General features: G+C 39.6%; 1 protein-coding gene across 1 annotated transcript in view; it reads right to left on the reverse strand.

Annotated features, from left to right (window-relative positions):
- Positions 1–20,228, reverse strand: part of FIG4 (FIG4 phosphoinositide 5-phosphatase) — a 135,794-nt gene that overhangs the window by 105,195 nt on the left and 10,371 nt on the right. The window contains exons 3-4 of the mRNA XM_011952884.1: positions 6,630–6,728; positions 5,238–5,361 (exon numbers count right to left, since the gene is read on the reverse strand). Coding sequence (XP_011808274.1) covers positions 5,238–5,361; positions 6,630–6,728 — 223 coding nt within the window. The remainder of the gene's footprint in view (positions 1–5,237; positions 5,362–6,629; positions 6,729–20,228) is intronic.

Here is a 20,228-nt window from a genome sequence, read left to right on the forward strand (position 1 = left end):
TTTACTACCAATTAGAAATGACTCTCAATAATTAAAGGCTTCAGTTTGGCATAGACATCCACCAAGAATCAGCCTGTTCATCCCTTAAAACATGAGTTTAGTGCTATCCAAATTGTTCATTCCTCTAACATGATGAACACCAGAACAAGTTTCTTCATCTTCATTCTATGTACTTCTGACCCCAGACCAATTTCACTGAGTACTTTCCAGAAGACAAGATGACGGTCATCATGCAAAAGTGATTTATCTCTCTCCAAAATAAAAAAGGCTGTGTCATTTGAGAGGGATGCCAAGCAAAATATATTAAAAAGGACAATATGAGAGAATGGGGTAGTATGCAATTCTGGTGGCTGGAGAGGATCTTCATCAGCCCACTAACAGGGAATAATGTAATATCCTGTTTGGGGGGTCACCATGCCAGCCAGCTATTATCTTGAAAGCCTCCAGTGAGAACAGCATTCCAGCAGAGAAGGACGAAAAGCCCCCAGAAGGCACCCAGTGCCTTTGTACAAGACAGCTCTCTGGAACCAAAGTGACATCTCTACTATCAAATCACACTGCCCCCTAACTAGTCTGAGACTCACACTTTGTTGGTGTTTTCACTGTTATCTTGGATCTGCAGTCTATTTGTAATGGTGTTGTTTTAAATAATAGCTTAGTCCATCACAGTCTACAGTATTGACACTTCTTATTTTGCCACTCCCTTTCAACATACTAGAGGCTTAGAAGAGTGTCGTCTGACAGATGACAGTGGCAGAAAAAGGACACATACCTAAGGGCTTTGTATGAAAAGGAGCTGGGATGATAACAAAACTGAGTAGTATGGGCTACAGGTCATTCCATTCATGTGTCCTAGGACCACATAAAACAACTTAGTGATGGATGCTCACGATCCCATCCAGTGATTTCCCAAACTTCCTGCTGGCTGTCAAATAACAAAGGAACAGATCAGGAATTGGCCAGGCAGCTACAGGACTGGATTAATCCGTTTACAGCAAGGAAAACCCTCTAGGTCAGTAATATTCAAAATATGGCCTAGGGACCAGTGCTGGTCCATGAGCTTTCAGACCTGGCCCATGAAAAGATAAGTAAACAAATTGAAAAGAAGGATTTAGAAACTTTAGAACAATTTAGATTGTTCCACAACATCTGTGTGCATGATCAACGAACCTGCCCTCACACAGGGCATATACCAGTTTGGATAGTACTAAACTTGTGTTTTAAGTCACATGTGGTGTTGGTCTGCAACATGTGATATATGTGAGGGAGGGGGAGAAAAATAGTCCTTTATTACAGATGGTAGAGAAGTATTGTTCCAGATTCTCATGACATGTGTACTAAATAAACCATGACAACAATCCAAAACATTCCAACAAAAATATTTTCCACAGATTCAGCATGTTCAAAAAGTTAGTGAAGAAAGTATTTTAGCCACAGAATAGAACACAACGATTCTAGTCATTTCACGAATGTATTATTTTGACAACTAGACTACACATTTTTCAAAGTATTTTGTGTTAATAATTTCAGCATTCAGTACATTTCTAAGCTTGTACTAGAAAAATCATAGACTTTTATTACTCCCTGTTTACTTTTCACTGATTCTTAACTTTACATGACTGAAGTAGGATACATAAGGCACATTTCCATAAAATACCAAATGTTTACCAGTACATTACTGTCCTACTTTACTTGCAGGTTAACCTTACGGTGACTTCACCATACATGCACAGTCTCAAAGCTAAAAGGGCTCTAAGTTCAACAGATATAGCTAAGAATGTCACCTTTAAAAGAAACATGGAGACACCTTCAGCCCTCACCCAGAGTTTATTAATCAAAACTTCTGTGCAAAGTAAACATCTGGTTACAAACTTGGTTATCAATTGATTCAAAGGAAAGTTCTAGTTTTACAAGCTTGGTTATCAATAGATTAAAAATGAGGCAAAGAATATGCCAAAAGCAAACATGTCAAGAACAATAAAAGGTGACCGAAGCATCACAAGAAAAAAACAGTCCAGCCGTCTAGAGGCCATTTAACGTAAAGTCAAACAGCCCAATACAACTCTGGAATACCCAATGACAGCTATTTTTCATCACAGTTCAGGCTGAGCACAGTGGCTTATGCCTGTGATCCTAACACTTCGGGAGGCCAAGGCAGGAGGATTGCTGTGCCCAGCAGTTTGAGGCTAGCCTGGAAAACACAGTGAGACCCCCACCTCTGAAAAAAAAAAAGAAAAGAAAAAAAAATTAGCTGGGCATGGTGGCATATGCCTGTAGTCCCAGCTACTCAGGAGCCTGAGGCAGGTAGATCACTTGAGACCAGGAGGTAGAGATTGCAGTGAGCTATTATTCGCCACTGGACTCCAGCCTAGGTGATAGAGCGAGGTCCTGTCTCAAAAAAAAAAAACAAAAAAAAAAACCCACACACACACAGACACAAACACACAAAACAAAACACACACAGTTCAATAAGTGATTTTCACTTCATTACATTTAATCATCAAGAAAACTTCAATTTTGAATAATAAAATCTGGCCAATAAGGCATTCAACAGTATATACTTAGGAAATGCCTATCAAAAAAGTTGTGGCCAGGCGCAGTGACTCACATCAGCAATCCCAGAACTTTGGGAGGCTGAGACAGGCAGATTGCTTGAGGCCAGGAGCTTGAGATCAGCCTGGCCAACATGGCGAAACTCCATCTCTACAAAAAATGCAATAATCAGCTTGGCATGGTGGTGCACACTGGTAATCCCAGCTACTTGGGAGGCTGAGGCACGAGAATGGCTTGAACTCAGGAGGCGGAGGTTGCAGTTAGCCAAGATCATGCCACTGCATTCCAGCCTGGGTGACACAGCAAGGCTCTGTCCCAAAAAAAAAAAAAAAAAGCTGTAATAAAGTATCAACATTTAAGGGAACAAGCTTAAACTATTATGTAACTATTATTTAAATTAGAGTCTACCATATTTAAAACACATTTTATTTATAGTATTTTTTTCTTAAATTTAAAATATAAGCAGGACTGAAAGTGGAATTTAACATATTGGCATTTATGGCATTTAAACACATGAACTCACATGACACATACAGACATACACACTCCCACAAACATTCATTCATTCAACATGTAACCTCAAGGGCCTTCTCAAGACTGAGCAGAAGGCACAGAAAAGGGGCTAGGCCTGAGGAGAAGAAACCAGTCATGTTATACTACTCTTTACCTTCCCCAGCAGCCACCTAACACACAAAAAGAGCCTAAAGAGATTATGTATGAAGAGCAATGAGAGCAATCTTAGAAAAGCAAACTCCAAGGATGGCACAATATAATCAAAGTTTTCATAGACATAGAGTAGCAAAATAGAAAGTGCTAATCAGAAGAACCAAAATAAGAATCTGAAAACTACAGTATAGTCAAGTCCATATTAATTTTGTTAATATCTATAGAAACCACTGATATGGTTTGCATTTGTGTCTTCACACAAACTTCATGTTCCATTGTAATCCTCCATTGTTGGAGGTGGGGCCTGTTTGGAGGTACCTGGCTCCTGGGGGTGGATCCTTCATGAAGTTTACAACCACCCTTTTGATGCTATTCTCGTGATACAGCGTTCTCATGAGATCTGGTTGCTTAAAAATGTTGCTTGAAAGTGTGTGGCACCTCCCTCACCCTTCCTTAATTAAGCTCCAGGCATGTAAGACACAAATGCTGTACCTTCGCCTTCTGACATAATTGTAAGTTTCCTGGGGCCTCCTGGAAGCAGAAGCTGCTATGCTTCCTGTACAGCCTACAGAACCATGAGCCAATTAAGCCTCTTTTCTTTATAAATTACCCAGTCTCAGGTATTTCTTTATAGCAATGCGAGAACGAACCAATACAACCACTTAATATTACATACAATCCAGTAGGTTTAAGAAACACAGAGATAATTTCCTAAGTGTTTATAGACAAAAAGACTCAAAATAAGGTGCTGGCAGCAGTGATGCTAAAATACAATAGCCCCCTGCTTTGGCTTTCAAAGCCCGAAGCAATCTGGCCTTGCCTGACTACTCCCCAGCATTCCCAGCACCTGTGGATACCTTCATGAATGTCCCTCTGCTGTCACCCTTACTGGAGTTCCCTCTTTTCTTCTCTGCATTTATCCATACCTTGTTCCTCCTTCAAGGTACAGCTCAAGTCTCATCTACTATGGGAAATCTTTCCTGGCCATTCCAGGTCCAAGTCATTTACCTCTTCTGTGATCTCCAACACCAACGAATTCATGCTACACAGCTTGGCTCTTACTTATGATCTTAGTTGTTTTATGTACACTGGATTTTGTCCTCTGCCACAGATCAATCAGGGACAAACCCATAGTACAGTAAAGACAGGTTTATTGATACACCACAAGGAGGGACAATGCATATCAGAGAAACCATGGACTATCTTGCTAAACGAGTTATTAACGAATTGGGGGAAAGGTGGAGCTTAGGTAAAATTTAAATGAAGAGGCTCAAACCAAAGCAAGGTGATACTTAAAGAGATCAATATCACATTTGGACTATGAAGTAGACCAAGGGTCCTGTTTCATTGAAAACAACAGAATCATCATAACTATGGACTACTGCATTCAGAAACCTCGTATCTGAAGCTCTGCACCTGAGTTGGTAAACCAAAGCAGCTTCTCTGTGTCACAGTGACTTGGGTTGTCCAAGTAAATGTGGGATGTTTTATCTTACCAACACAATTTCAAACAGTGGAGTTTCTGATGGTCCGTGATTTTAGAAACCAAAGTTTCTCAGTGAGTTAAAAAAAAAAAAAAAAAAGCTGTCATCCAAAGAAGGCGGTTATGGCATTTTATAACTACAGACTAACCTTAGGAGAAATTCCTATTAATTTTAAATCCAGTTTTATGTGATTTGTTACTCCAGCTGATGAATGGCAGGGTGGATGTTTACAGTCCAAGCTAATTTTCACTTTTTCATTCACCAACGAGCCAGACAGCAACCTCCTCAAAGGCCAAAAACATTTCGATATTTGTTTGTATCCTAAATAAAACCGAGCAGTGCTAAGTGCATAAGCAGATGCTATAGAAGTGCTGTTTGTTATCTGATGGATGGATAATAAAGTTTTAAATAACCAAAGCTAGAGGTAATTATAATTTTAAAGCTTTATAGCCTTATAAACTCCTTTAAGTAGTCTATGTAGAGAAAACAAAAACAAAAAAACAAAAGACTGTAAGAAGGGGGCAGATTTCTTACCCACAACACCAAATGCTGAAACCGCTCGAAATAAGCCCGAGGATCCCTTCTGTCCCATCTTTGTTCTATTTCCAAGATCCAAGCGGCCAAGAAGTTCCCTTACTTCTTGTTGAGTATAGACATGCTAAAAATAAGCACATTTACTCTGTAAGGTTGTGCTTAGACTGTAGATTATTTATTATTTGTGCCTGAAAGTTAAAAGTTACCTACAAGTATCATCAGCTATTTCATACAGAAGTATACAATAGTACACAAGTAAGCTACAATTTTAAGAAGCTAACAAGTTCTCTAACATTAGCAATTAAGGTTGGTTATTGGATCATGCTGCTATACTAAAAAAAAAACTGTCCAAACCTTATACTCTAAACCAGAGATGCAGAGATTTAAGGGATCTACAGGTAAATTTCAAGAGTCCATGAATCCCTTAAAACTATATGTAAAATTCTGAGTAAATGTGCATCTTTATGAGAAGGCCCACAGATTTTCTTAGCATTTCAAAGGGCTCCGTGACTAACTGCTCCTATCTCCAAATAAAGCCAAGAACCATTACATTATATTGTTTAAAATGTTCAGATAGGTGGGGGCAGAATGGACCCCAGGAGTAGCATGGGAAATCATAGAAAGAATTTATCTAATATTATTACAACACAGAAAATAGTTTTGTTACAAGTAGCTTAGTGAAAATGGATTCCAAACTGTAGTTACTACATATTTGAGAAACCAGGAATCTTTATGGATTCAGAAATATTCATAGACAGGAATTTCAATACATAAACGTAACTTAAGTTCTTTTGTGTGAAAAAGTTAAACTTAACTGTTCAAACCACCATATAGTATTTCACTTTTGACTAACAGCTTCAGGTTTTTGTGCCACCTGAATTCCAGCTCCTGTATTCTTGACTCTGGATAATCTAACTTCTGGATAAGAACAGCTTAACATTTCCTTAGTGTATAGCAAATCGTCAGAAAAGGTCCTAGAGCTGATTTTTAGGAGCAAAATAAAGTCTGTAGCATAGAAGTCTTCCCTGACTTCAAGTAGCTTGATATTAAAGAACCACAATAGATCATCTCTTTGGCAGATGCAATATTAAGTTACATTGAATCCTTAAAATGTCAGCTCTTTAAGAAACAATACTCATTATCTTACCCTAAGAGTGTGTTTTTGAAAACAAGTCAGAACGAGGGGCAAAGTATAATTCTGGCATACTTCTTGACACCAGTGATTTCTAGAAATCAGATTGGAGATTCAAATTCTAGCCAACCAAGAAAAATAACTGAAACCTTTAGATTTATGATAAAAATAATATATCACTAAAAACTGTAAGGATATTTCATATCCTTTAAACAACAGGTATGAAAGCTTTTTTGCAGTCAGGTTTGGAGGATACTTACCCTGTCATCAATTATGACCAAATCTTTTGGTTCTGTTCTATCAATCTTCAAGACACGATATTTCGTTTCTGCATTATTGCTCCCAACTAGGAAGTATCTCTATAAATAAAAAGGAGTGTCATTAGTTTATCAAGGCATTTTGCCCTATACACATTTTATACCACTTCAGTTTTTGAAATTAAATACATTAATAAAGTCAGGTTACTTTTTAAAGAAATATTTCTGTTATGTATAACTGGCAGATTAAAGGAAAGCTGACTCCAAAAGGTCAATTTTAAAATTAAAATATTCCTACTGGTTTCATGATAAAGATCAGTCTGATGTCTGAAATGTGCCCAGTAACCAGGTCAGATGAATTCAATTGTCATAAATTTAGAGATTAATCTAACTGATTGGAGGCTGATGTTTAAGCTTTACCAGGAAGAAGCTCTGGTAAAAATTCTAAAGCTCAACATATAATTAGGAATGCTTAGACAATTATAGCTACTAAAGTACTGACAGCTTATCAAAAAACTACTTAAAAATTTTCATAAATATCTGATAATGTCTTTAATATAGCAACTATAAAATCTACCCCAGCGTCCCGTAAATGATTAAAATGGTTGTCCTTCCCAAATGACCTTTTATAGATAAGCTACAAGAAATTATTATTATTCTTTATTTCCTAAAACAGTTCCTTGGAGCATTCCAACTAAACACAATCACATTAGTCTTATTAAATAAATACTGGAGGGGTGCTGGGCAAGACGGCTGCTTAGAGGCAGCCAGGCAGAACAGCTACCACGGAGGGGCCAGGACAACCGGAGCACTCCCAACAGATCTGCAGAGGGAAGGCACTGAGAGTGGTGGCGGGAAGACACAGAAGCTGGGCTGAAGAGGGAGGAAGTTGGGAACGCTGCATGGGACCACCATGCACCGGCATTCGTTCCTGGCCCCCAGTGACTCTGGGGGAATGGGTGAGTTGAACTGGTGAGGAGAAACTTACTCTCGCCAAGGCCTCTGGAATCCTGACAGAAGGAGACTCCCTGACCACCACAGACACTCAAGTTGGCAGGGAAAGCTGCTTAGAGAAGTGGTAGGGGCAACACGCTGGCTGATGCAGAGCCCAAAGGGTTTGGCATGGGAGCGTTTGTAGTGGAGCCCAGCCAGGCACACTCATCCCGCTAGGGTTGACTTGTTCCCATAGGAGACTTCAGCCCTAGGGGAACTGTCAGACCTGAACTCTGAAGGGCGCCCTTGCCCATCGGACTGGACAGTCGACCGGAGAACCCCTTGGTCTGCTGACTTCTCTCCCAGGGCCCCAGTCCTGCTTGCAGGGCAGCCTCAGGTGCCCTGGGGGCCTGCATCAGAGCCCCTGTGCTGGTAGACTGGTACCTGACTGGTGAAGAGCTCTAGTGGGGTGGCCCCCATAGCCACCCAGCAGCCTATGTTCTCCCTCCCTCCACTGCAGCTTCCCCCAGGCTTATCACCACTTCCAACATCACTTTGCCAACATGTGTGTGCGCAGACGGGTTTTGTCTTCCTTGCCCTACCAGTGCATGTGTGCGCATGTACCCTTTCCTGCCACTGCTGCAGTTGGGGGTGCAATCCACCTCCCTCCTTCAGCTGCACTGCCATTGCAGCTGGAGCCTCGGTGGGCAGAGAACCAGCCTGCCCCATCCTCATCCCACCCCTGTGCCAGTGCTGCCATTGGAGTGAAACTAGGCACAGAGACTAGTGGACCCTCCCCAACCCTCAGTGACCACAATTGCCTTCAGCACACAGAGAGTGTATATAGACCTGCATCTACCAGTGCCCTGCACCTGTGCTAACAGGATCACCATGATGACTACATGCACACCAGCAGGGCCTCCCCCACCTCCTGAGCTATGCTGCCTCTGCTGCTGCTGTGAATGCCCACATGGAGGAAGGCACCTGCTGGCACCCTGTTGCAGCCACCATGCTTTCGCTGCCACTGGCACATGTGAATGAGAAAAGATCCCACTGCCACCACACCATGAAATGCTTTGGCTGACACCACCCATCAAAGTGTAGTGACCAGCAGTCACTACACATTGGCACCCTTAGCGCATTGGATACCTAACCTCAAGGAGCCAGAGAACAAAGTCAGAGCCCAGTGCAAGCATTCCAGAATTAGAGCACACAGTCCAGGAGTTGGCAGCTGAATATTGGCCCCCTATAATCTTCCAGAAGCAAAACCTGTCAACTGAATCCACCTTATCCCACAATCAAACCCTTAAGGTCATCAAATAGGATAAAAGAAAAAAAAAAGCCATACAAAGGTCAACAGCTTCAAAGACTGAAGAAACATTAGCCCACAAAGATGAGAAAGAACCAGCGCAAGAGCTCTGACAACTCAAAAAGCCAGAAGTGCCTTTTTTCCTCCAAAGAACTGCACTATTCCTCCAGCAAGGGTTCTGAACCTGGCTGAGATGGCTGACATGACAGAAATAGAATTCAGAATAGGAATAGAAATGAAGTTCATTGAACTACAGGAGTATGTTAAAACCCAATCCAAGGAAGCTAAAAATCATGATAAAACATGACAGACAAAATAGCCAGCATAGAGAAGAACATAGCTGACCTGACAGAGCTGAAAAATATACTACAAGAATTTCATAATGCAATCACAAGTACTAATAGCAGAACAGACCAAGCAGAGGAAAGAATCTCAGAGCTTGAAGACTGGCTTTCTGAAATAAGACAAGAATGGAGAAAAAAAGAATGAAGAGGTGTGAACAAACACTCTGAGTAATATGGGATTATGTAAAGAGACTGACTCTATAACTCACTGGTATACCAGAAAGAGAATGGAACCAACTTGGAAAACATGTTTCCGGGTATCATCCATGAGAAATTCCCCAACCTATCTAAAGAAGCCAACATTCAAATTAAAGAAATGCAGAGAACCCCAGTCAGATACTTCACTAGAAGATCATCCCCAAGGCACATTATCATATTCTCCAAGGTCAAACAAAAGAAACAATGTTAAAGGCAGCTAAAGAGAAAGGTCAGGTGACCTAAAAAGGGAAGCCCATCGGACTAACAGTAGACCTGTCAGCTGAAACCCTAAAAGCCAGAAAAGATTGGGGGCCAATATTCACATTCTTGAAGAAAATAATTTCCAACCCAGAATTTCATATGCAGCCAAACTAAGCTTCACAAGCAAAGGAGAAATAACCTTCTTTTCAGATAAACATGCTGTGGGAATGTGTTACCACCAGAACTGCCTTACAAGACCTCCTGAAGGAAGCACTAAATATAGAAAGGAAAGGCCATTCCCAGCCAACTACAAAAACACACTCAAGTACACAGACCAGTGACACTATAAAGCAACCACATAAACAAGTCTGCAAAATGACCAGCTAACATCCTGATGATAGGTTCACACATACCAATTCTAACCTTGAATGCAAATGGACTAAATACCCCATTTAAAAAGCACACAGTGGCAAACTGGATAAAGGACTAAGACCCATAAGTATGCTGTCTTCAAGAGACCCATCTTACATTCAATAAAACACATAGGCTCAAAATAAAGGGACAAAGTAAAATCTATCAAGCAAACAGGAAACAGAAAAAAGCAGGGGTTGCAATTCTAGTGTCTGACTAAACAGACTGTAAACCAACAAAGATTTTTTAAAAAAGACAAAGAAGGGCATTACATAATGGTAAAGGGTTCAATTCAACAAGAAGATACAACTCATATATATATATGCAGCCAACACAGGAACACTCAGATTAATAAAGCAAGCTTTTAGAGACGTTCAAAGAGACTTAGACTCCCACACACTAATAGTGGGAGACTTTAACACCACACTGACAATAGTAGACAGATCATCAAGACAAAATGAACAAGGATACTCAAAATCAGAGCTGAACTGAAGGAGACTGAGACACAAAAAAACTGTTCAAAAGGTCAACGAATCTAGCAGCTGTTTTTTGTTTTTTTGTTTTTTTTTTTTAACTAATAAAATATATAGACTGGAAGCTAGACTAGTAAAGAAAAGAGAGAAGATTCAAACAAATTTTTTTTTTAACTAATAAAATATATAGACTGGAAGCTAGACTAGTAAAGAAAAGAGAGAAGATTCAAACAAACACAATCAGAAGCAACAAGGGGGATATTAACACTGACCCCACTAACAACCATCAGAGAATAGTATGAACACCTCTATTCACATACACTAGAAAATCTAGAAGAAATGGATAAATTCCTGGACACATACACTGTTCCATGACTGAATCAGGAAGAAACTCAATCCCTGAACAGACTAGTAATGAGCTCTGAAATTGAGGCAGTAATTAGCCTACAAGGAAAAAAAAAAAAAAAAAAAAAAAAACCCAGGTCCAGACGGATTCCAAGCTGAATTCTAGAAGACGTACAAAGAAGAACTAGTACCATTTCTACTGAAACTATTCCCAAAAAACTGAGGAGGAGGGGCTCATTCTATGAGGCCAGCATCATCCTGATACCAAAACCTGGCCAAGATACAACAAAAAAAGAAAACTTCAGGCCAATATCCTTGATGTACACCAATGCAAAAATCCTCCACAAAATACTGGCAAATTGAATCCAGCACCACATCAAAAAGCATATCCACTATGATAAAGTAGGCTTTATCCCTGGGATGCAAGGTTGGTTCAACTTTTGCAAATCAATAAATGTGACTCACCATATAAACAGAACTAAAGACAAAAATCACATGATTATCTCAATAGATGCAGATGCTTTCAATAAAATTCAATATCCATTCATGTTAAAAACTCAATAAACTAGGTAATGAAGGAACATACCTCAAAATAATAAAAACAATATATGACAAACCCACAGCCAACATCATACCAATGGGCAACAACTGGAAGCATTCCCCTTGAAAACCAGCACAAAACAAGGGTGTCTTCTCTCAACACTCCTATTCAACATAGTATTGCAAGTTCTGGTCAGGGCAATCAGGCAAGAGAAAGAAATAAAAGGTATCCAAATAGCAAGAGAGGAAGTCAAACTAACCCTTTTTGCAGATAACATGATTCTATTTCTAGAAAACCCAATAGTCTCAGCCCAAAGGTTCTTAAGCTGATAAACAACTTCAGTAAAGTCTAAGAACACAAAATCAACATGCAAAAATCACTAGCATTCCTATACACCAACAACAGTCAAACTGAGAGCCAAATCAGGAACAGACTCCCATTCACAATTGTCACAAAAAAGAATAAAACACCTAGGAATACAGCTAACTATGGAGGTGAAAGATCTCTACAAGAACTACAGACCACTGCTCAAAGAAATCAGAGATGACACAAATAAACGGAAAAACATTCCATGTTCATGGATAGGAAGAATCAATATTGTGAAAATGGCCATACTGCCCAAAGCAATGTATAGATTTGATGTTATTCCTATTAAATTACCACTGCCATTTTTCACAGAACTAGAAAAAAACTATCTTAAAATTCATATGGAACCAATAAAGAGCCCAAATAGCCAACACAATCCTCAGCAATAAGAACAAAGCTGGAGGCATTATACTACCCAACTTCAAACTATACTGCAGGGCTACAGAAACCAAACAGCATGGTACTGGTAAAAAAAAAACAGATACACAGACCAATAGAACAGAAAAGAGAACCCAGAAATAAGGCCACATGTCTACAACTATCTAGTCTTTGACAAACCTTACTGGAACAAGTAATGGGGAAAGAATTCCTATTCAGTAAGTGATCCTGGGAGAACTGGCTAGCCATATGCAGAAGATTGAAACCAGACTCCTTCCTTACACCACATACAAAAATTAACTCAAGATGGATTAATGTCTTAAATGTAAAACTCAAAAGTATAAAAACTCTGGAAGATAATATAGGCAATACCATTCAGGACATAGGCACAGGCAAAGATTTCATAATGAAGATCCAAAAGCTATTGCAGCAAAAGCAAAAAAATGACAAATGGGATCTAATTAAACTAAAGAGCTTCTGCACAGCAAAACAAACTCTCAATCAATGTTGACCAGGTTGGCCTCGAATGTGTAGCCTCGCCTCCCCAAGTGCCAGGGCAACCGGCCTGAGCCACCGCGGCTCCCAACAAAACAAACTCTCAAGAGACTAAACAGACAGCTTACAGAATAGGAGAAAATTTTTGCAAACTATACATCTGACAAAGATCTAGTATCCAGCATCTGTGAGGGACTTAAACAAATTTACAAGAAAAAAAAACCATTAAAAAGTAGACAAAGCACATGAACAGACACTTTTTAAAAGAAGACATACATGCAGCCAAAAATCATATGGAAAAAAAGCTCTGCATCACTGATTATTAGAGAAATGCAAATCAAAACCACAATGAAAGACCATCTCACACCAGTCAGAATGGCTATTACTAAAAAGTCAAAAAACAACAGATGCTAGAAAGGTTTCAGAGAAAAAGGAACACTTACACACCATTGGTGGGAGTGTATATTAGTTGAACCATTTGTGGAAGACAGTGTGGCAATTCCTCTAAGACCTAAAGACAGAAATATCATTCGGCCCAGCAATCCCATTACTGGGGATACACCCAAAGGAATAGAAGTCGTTCTATTATAAAGATACATGCACACGTATGTTCACTGCAGTACTATTCACAATAGCAAAGACATGGATTCAACCTAAATACCCATCAGTGATAGACTGGATAAAGAAAACGTGGTACATATATATCATGGAATACTATGCACCCAGAAAAAAGTCCTTTGCATGAACATGGGTGGAGCTGGAGGCCATTATCCTTGGCAAACAAATGCAAAAACAAAAAACCAAATACTGCATGTTCTCACTTACAAGTACATGGACACACAGAGGGAAGCAACAGACACTGGGGTCTTTTGGAGGGTAAAGGGTGGGAGGAGGGAGAGGATCAGGAAAAATAACTAATGAGTACTAGGCTTAATACCTGCGTGACAAAATAATCTGTACAACAAACCCCATGACACAGGTTTACCTACATAACAAACCTGCACGTGTACCCCAAACTTAAAAGTAAAAAAAAAGAATACTGAGAATGAAAAGAATAATCAAAATATAGAAAAATACTGTATTTAAATGAAAATGCTTTTAAGAAAAACTGAAATGAATTATTCTAAAATTATATCTAAAAAATAAATACAACTTCATTAGCAAAAACAGATATTTTGCTTCAAAAAGTCCTTTAAAAAGTGACACTTTTTAAACATTGCAAAAATTGAGAAAACACTGCCACAATCAACTCACATTGTGCCATTTACTATTGGACATATAAGGTGTAGATACACAAAGCAACTAAATAACAAATAAGTCTTTCGATATTAAAGGCCAAAATGAAGCGCCACTGCACTGCAGCCTGGCGGCAGGGAGAGATCGCCGTCTAAAAAAAAAAAAAAAAAAAAACCAAAATGAAGCATGTAGACCATAGGAAATCAGTAAATCAGTGCAGGAAAGATTAATGTGATGAGAAAATGTCAGACGAGTTGAGAAAAACTCGTCTGACGAGTTGGGTCTAGAATTGAACCTTCAAGAATGGATAGACGAGACTATAGATGAGAAAAATGTCAGACGAGTTAGGTCTAGAATTGAACCTTCAAGAATGGATAACACTTTAAAAGGTAAGATATTACTGTATATTAGAACATGAACACTTGGATATACTGTTTTAACTTTAAATCTGTAGAAATAGATGGAATTTTTACTATTAAGTGTATATATGTGTGTGATATATGTTTATAAAGTTCTGATTTACTGATAGGTTATGAAGAGCAAAATAATCTGTTAAAAATGATGGGTTAGCCTGATCTCAAGAGGAAAGCTAGTCAAGAAATTCAATCCCGCATCTCCCAGGAGAGGTACAGTCTAGATGACACTATGAGTTATAATGAGGTAGAAATAAAGAAATTATAATGAAAATTAGTACACTAAGTGGGGACATCCAGTGACAGGATTCGATGTACTGGGGGCACAGTTAGACAAGCAAACAGAAAGAAAGGAAGTCAAAGAATCTCAGCCAGGCTTCTGCTTATTCCTGTCCTTGACACCCTACCCACCACTGAGAGGAGAGGGAATAACCAATCTAACAACATTCACCTAAGAAGAATGGTTTGTAAACTATATGTGCTTGTTAGCAGAATAGGGAGCCCTTCTTGAGGACTTAAAAAATGGCTTCTAGGAGAGGAAACAGCAAATGCGAAGACCTGAAAAGGGAAGAAGCCTGGCATGTTTGTTACAGGCACAAGAATAAGCGAGCAAATGTTCGTTCACAAAGCATCTAACACAGTGACTACAGCAGTCAGCACAAAGAAGCCACTCAATAAGTGTTAGTTCCTTTTCTTTCCTTCACTTTGTAAGAAGTCAGTGAGACTATGCCATTGTACTTGAGGAAAAAGACAAACGCCAGAGGAAAACAGAGAGTTAGCCCAAAGGGAGGAAAACATGTTCACAATGGACCCACGATCGGAGAATGCACCAATCTGTTAGTAGCCAGTCTATGTCCTCAGGAGAGAAGAGCATGCAAACTGACAACCATGAATAGCATGCTTTAACAGAGGTATGAACTAGATGCCATGAGAACACAGGAAGGGCACTTGACTTATCTGGGGATGGTCAGAGCAGGCTGGTGTAGTCCTGATGCTGAGTTTGGCCTTGAAGAACCTCTAAGCAGGACTTTGTGCACTGAGCCAAGACAGGGCCAGTGAACCATCCATGTCCACCTGTACCAATCCCTACTCATCACCTGTTCTCCCCAAAGCACTTTTGTTTCTGTCTAAACATAGTATTTACTTCTGAAAGTCTTGTCGAAAATTGTTTGGGGCTTGTCTGCCCCCTACTATAAGCACCTCAGGAGACTGGGGCTAACTCCTTAACCTCTGGATTTTAATTCCCTAGTCTAGCAGCACAATATGGTACCTCAGGCACTGGCTAAGTGTTAGGTGAAAGAACAGCCATGTACCACAGAGTAATCATTTCATTTGCTGGGTAATTTTCTAAGACATTTACACTAACCCATCTTTTCTGGGTAAGCACATAGAAAAATGGCTCTTAAGTCAACCACTCAGTAAGGAGGCACATCCTAGGTTTAAAAGAGGTAAAATCTCTAAATGAAATTCCCTAGAATTTTATTTTTTAATTTTAACTTTTATTTTAGGTTTGGGGGTATGTATATGTGAAGGTTTGCTACATAGGTAAACTTGTGTCACAGGGGTTTGTTGTACAGAATTTTAATAAATCCTACGAAACCTAAAGATTAATTGCAATGGGATTATACTTTGGCAGTCTGTGATTTTAAAAACAGATATAAATCCTGATATGCTCATGGGCAAGTGCATTATTGGACTTTGAAATACACACTTAGGAAGGCAGATCTGTACCTCCCATATCCAGATTCTTCCAAAGAATCCATGAATCAGACAAAGGCTAAAACCCACAGAATCTGGAAATAGATTAGAGTGGAGGGAAAGAAATGGGGAGCACTATAACTACCCGCATTCTCTCTCTTCTCAAATAGTCTAAGAATCCTAAAAATGTTTTGTACAGAGAATAGCGACCTCACGTGGAACCAGTTATGTGAGAAAGAAAACCCCTGCTTTTCAGCGGGCCTGCTGTAGACCGCGGAATCAGTGCCTGCACTGCCCTCTGGTGGGCAGCTGACCATCCACTTTCACACCAATTTTTTAAGTGGTAACTTCCGGAAAGGCCTTGTTTCTACTTGTTCTTATTTCCTTCCTGTTGAATACATCAACTCTGTATATCCTCAGCCTTTATTACATTTAATAGTATGTCTCAAAATGGACCTCAGCATTTTGGGGATTCAAAATTTCCCTAAAGTTTCCTTCCATTAAATTTTTCTCCACTGTTGATTTTTTTCCCAATTTTCAATTTAAAAAAATTTTCAAAGACAACAGAACAGTACAACGAACACCCATATACCCTTCCTTTAGATTCGCCAACTGTTAACATTTTGTTGCATTTGTTTTCTCCCTCCCCCACTCCTGATAGACACTTTCTTCCTCTGAAACTCTGAAAATGAGTTGCAGGTATCATAACACATAATCATAGTATCGATACAATATTATGTATGTACAATTTACATTCCAATTTTGGCCATATCTCTCTATAATATCCTCTATAGCTGGATTTTTAAAAGCCAGAATCTAATCAAGGATCATGTATTATATATCTTTATGTAAAGATATGTTACATCTTTTTAAATCTTTTAATCTAAAATAGTCCGTCAGGCTTTGTTTTTCATGACTTCACCATTTTTAAAGAGCCTACTTTTGTTTTTTGGTTTTTTTGAGATGGAGTCTCACTCTGTCACCCAGGCTGGAGTACAGTAGTGTCTGGCTTCCCCGGTTCAATCAATTCTCCTCCCTCAGCCTCCTGAGTAGCTGGGATTACAGACGTGCACCATGACACCCAGCTACTTTTTTTTTTTTTTTTTTTTTGTATTTTTAGTAGAGACAGGGTTTCGCCATGTTGGCCAGGCTGGTCTGGAACTCCTGACCTCAAATGATCCACCTGCTTTGACCTCCCAAAGTGCTGGGATTACAGGCATGAGCCACCACACCCGGCCCCAAGCCCACATTTTTTTTACATAAATTTTCTTGGTGTTTCTATTGATGTCACTCATTTGACCACTGACTAGTAAATGCCTCACACGTGTCAGGAACTGGGCTCGATGCCTGAGGAAAAAGATAAATTGAAGATATAGAGATATAACTTACTGGTAGATGGGATCAGGAAGGAGAGTAATAGATCCAAGTACCTTTAAGCAGACAGCTAGATGATGGTGCCACTTACTGATGTCCAGATGATTGGAGAAGAAACAGGTTTGAAGGGAAACCAAGAGTTCTGTTTACAACATGCCCAGAGAGGCCAAGTGAGAACTCAGTGGGTAAAAGAGCTCAGTGGGTGCCATCAGCACGTATGCAGCATTTAAAGCCATGGGACTGGGTTAAACCTACTAGAGAGAGTAGGGAGAGTGATGAGAGTCCAAAAAAGCTAGCCTGAGGAACTTCATTATTTAGAGGCTGGATATGGAGAAGGAACCAGCTGAGAAGATTGGGAGGAATGGCTGGTGAATGAGAAAACTCCAGCACAGGGCGGTCTCGTCAAAGCAAAGAAAGATCATCTGGGAAAGGAGAAAGCAGTCACATTCACATCAGATGCTGCTGAGAAGTCAAGTCGATAAGAACAGAGCATCTGACGACAGGCGCTTATGAGTGGCCCTTCTGTGGGCAGCCTCAGGGACAGAGCAGGGGCAAGATCCACAGCAGAGGTGTCTGAAGTGCAAAACAGGTAGAATCCTGGATAAAGATTGGGGAGTGGACACCTCTGGTCCTCCCAAACATCTTACTAAAACCATAGTAAAGTTTTTTATGTTCATTTTTAGGCTCAAGCCCCAAGAGCAAAATGAGGAACAAAGAAGATAAAGGGGAAAAATAAAAACCATTTGAAACTGAAAAGCATGTGTACCAAAGCTGACTCCTAAAGTGGCAATGGAAAAGTCAAGAAGCAATCCAATTTACATAATAGAGCATCCAAAAGGGAATTTGAGAATTTGAGGCCCCGATACCTCTGTAGTGTCAGAAGAAGATAAAAAGAAGGGAGCACAAAAAGAAGTTAGCACAGCTTCTAGAAAGAAAAAAAAAACAAGTTTCAAACTAAAGACCTCGAACAGAGTAACATTAGAAGCTCTCAGCAACAATGCTGGAAGATGGAAGAGAATGACATAAGGCCTTCAAAATTCTAAAGGAAAATTCATTCCAATCGTTAATTCAATATTTATTTTATCAATCAAACCTGAGGGTGGCATAGGACATTTTTAGACATGCATGGGCTTAAAAAAAAAAAAAATGACCTTTCCATGAACCCTTTCTCATGAAGTAATTAAAGGAAGTACTCTACCAAAATGAGGCCATAATCAAGAAACAGGAAATGATGGGATCCAGGAAAACAGGGAAACTGTCATAGGCAGTATGATATAGGGTAACGGTGAAGGAAAACCCCAGGATGGCAGCTGTAGTGCAGACCTTGGAAGCATCCAGTCCAGACTAAAGCCATTGCTTCAAGATGAAACCCAGAAGAATACTTAAGGGGTGTGAATGTGTTGAGAGATTTATACATCTAGGGGAAAGTCAGGGTTCAATTTATTACAAATTCGTAGTAAGAACTAGGGATTAAAAGAAGACGGAAAAGTCATCTCAAGTATTGGCAGAGTCTGAAGAAGCAAAAGGCCCCTAGTTCAAATGGTAGAGGGAAAGGAGATAAATAAAATATCCAAGAAGAACAGGGAAGGAAAGCGAACAGTAATTGGAGCACACAGGATTTCCATAGACCAGGCATGCCTCATCCGGACTCCCTAAATGCACATATACATGCAAGTAGGTGCCTACAAATCAACATCACTGGGGAAAAGGTTTGTGTGTTTGTAGATACACTGGGGCTTGGGATTTGGCAGGAGTTTGGGTGGAGAATTAGGATACCAAAAAAGCTACATTGAAATAATACCTGTTAAGATAGAAGATGAGCTAAGCTGGCTCTCTTCTGAAAGTTAAGTGTCATTGTTCAAGCAAAAGCTTAAAATTTCAATATAGCTTTAACAGAGGTGACTTGGTATAAAGATGAGTATTTCTAAAATATATATGTGAAATCCACAATGGAATACAATAGGTAATCCACTTAACGGGAAATTCAGTATCTACTAACATTATCTCCTTTTATAATGACAGGCTAATTAATCACTCACTTTTCATCTGAGGGAGGAAAATCAGCCTTCTTGAAAGAAATTTTAGGTTGTATGACAGCTTCAGTTCATGTTAAACTTCACCTGAACTTTCAGATTAAATGTATTATTTGTAAAGAGCACCATGAAGTTGCTTCTCCCAATCTAACAGTATTGCAAGCCTGCCTTCTCACTTAGTCCAGTAATCCCAGTAATTGGGTAATACAGCCCAGAAGGGGGAAGTGAATCTCAAGAGAGGTCTGCAAGTCTATCTATTAGAGCTTCAGGGCTTTACTCTGGGGAAGCTTCAAATCCTCTGTAGAAGCAAGAAGAATGTCACCTCCAACCACATACTCTACACCAGTTATTAATATAATCGCTGTTTCTCTCTCTCACTTTTTATACTTTGGTTTCCTTTTCCAATCCTTAGTCAACTACACCCTATATTGCTCTCTCCCATTCCCTGATTACACAAATCAAGGCTAATTAAGAAAGGTGCATTTCCTCGCCATGTAGTTCTTGTTTTATTCTACTTTCTGTGATGGGGGTGGGAGGGAGCTTCCCTAAATCCTTTTGGAACAAGGCAGACAATAAATGCATACACGTATGCTAACAATCTTGAACAAGTAAGAGTAAAGATTATCCTAACAACTTTCATCTCCCCACCCCCTGCAAAACAGACACATGCAGACACATGGAGACCTAGTTCTGTTTAGCTACCAATTTTAACATCAACCATTATGTGTTCATTTCTTTGTTATGAAATGGTCACTTATTGTGATGCTAAGATCCCTATGCCATCACATATTAAGTAAGGGCACCTTCTTGTAAAGGCAAACTGCAGTTTCACCCAGGATAACTTCAGGTTGCTA

Source organism: Colobus angolensis, unplaced genomic scaffold (assembly GCF_000951035.1).
Source record: "Colobus angolensis palliatus isolate OR3802 unplaced genomic scaffold, Cang.pa_1.0 Scaffold35, whole genome shotgun sequence".
Classification (NCBI taxonomy): domain Eukaryota; kingdom Metazoa; phylum Chordata; class Mammalia; order Primates; family Cercopithecidae; genus Colobus; species Colobus angolensis.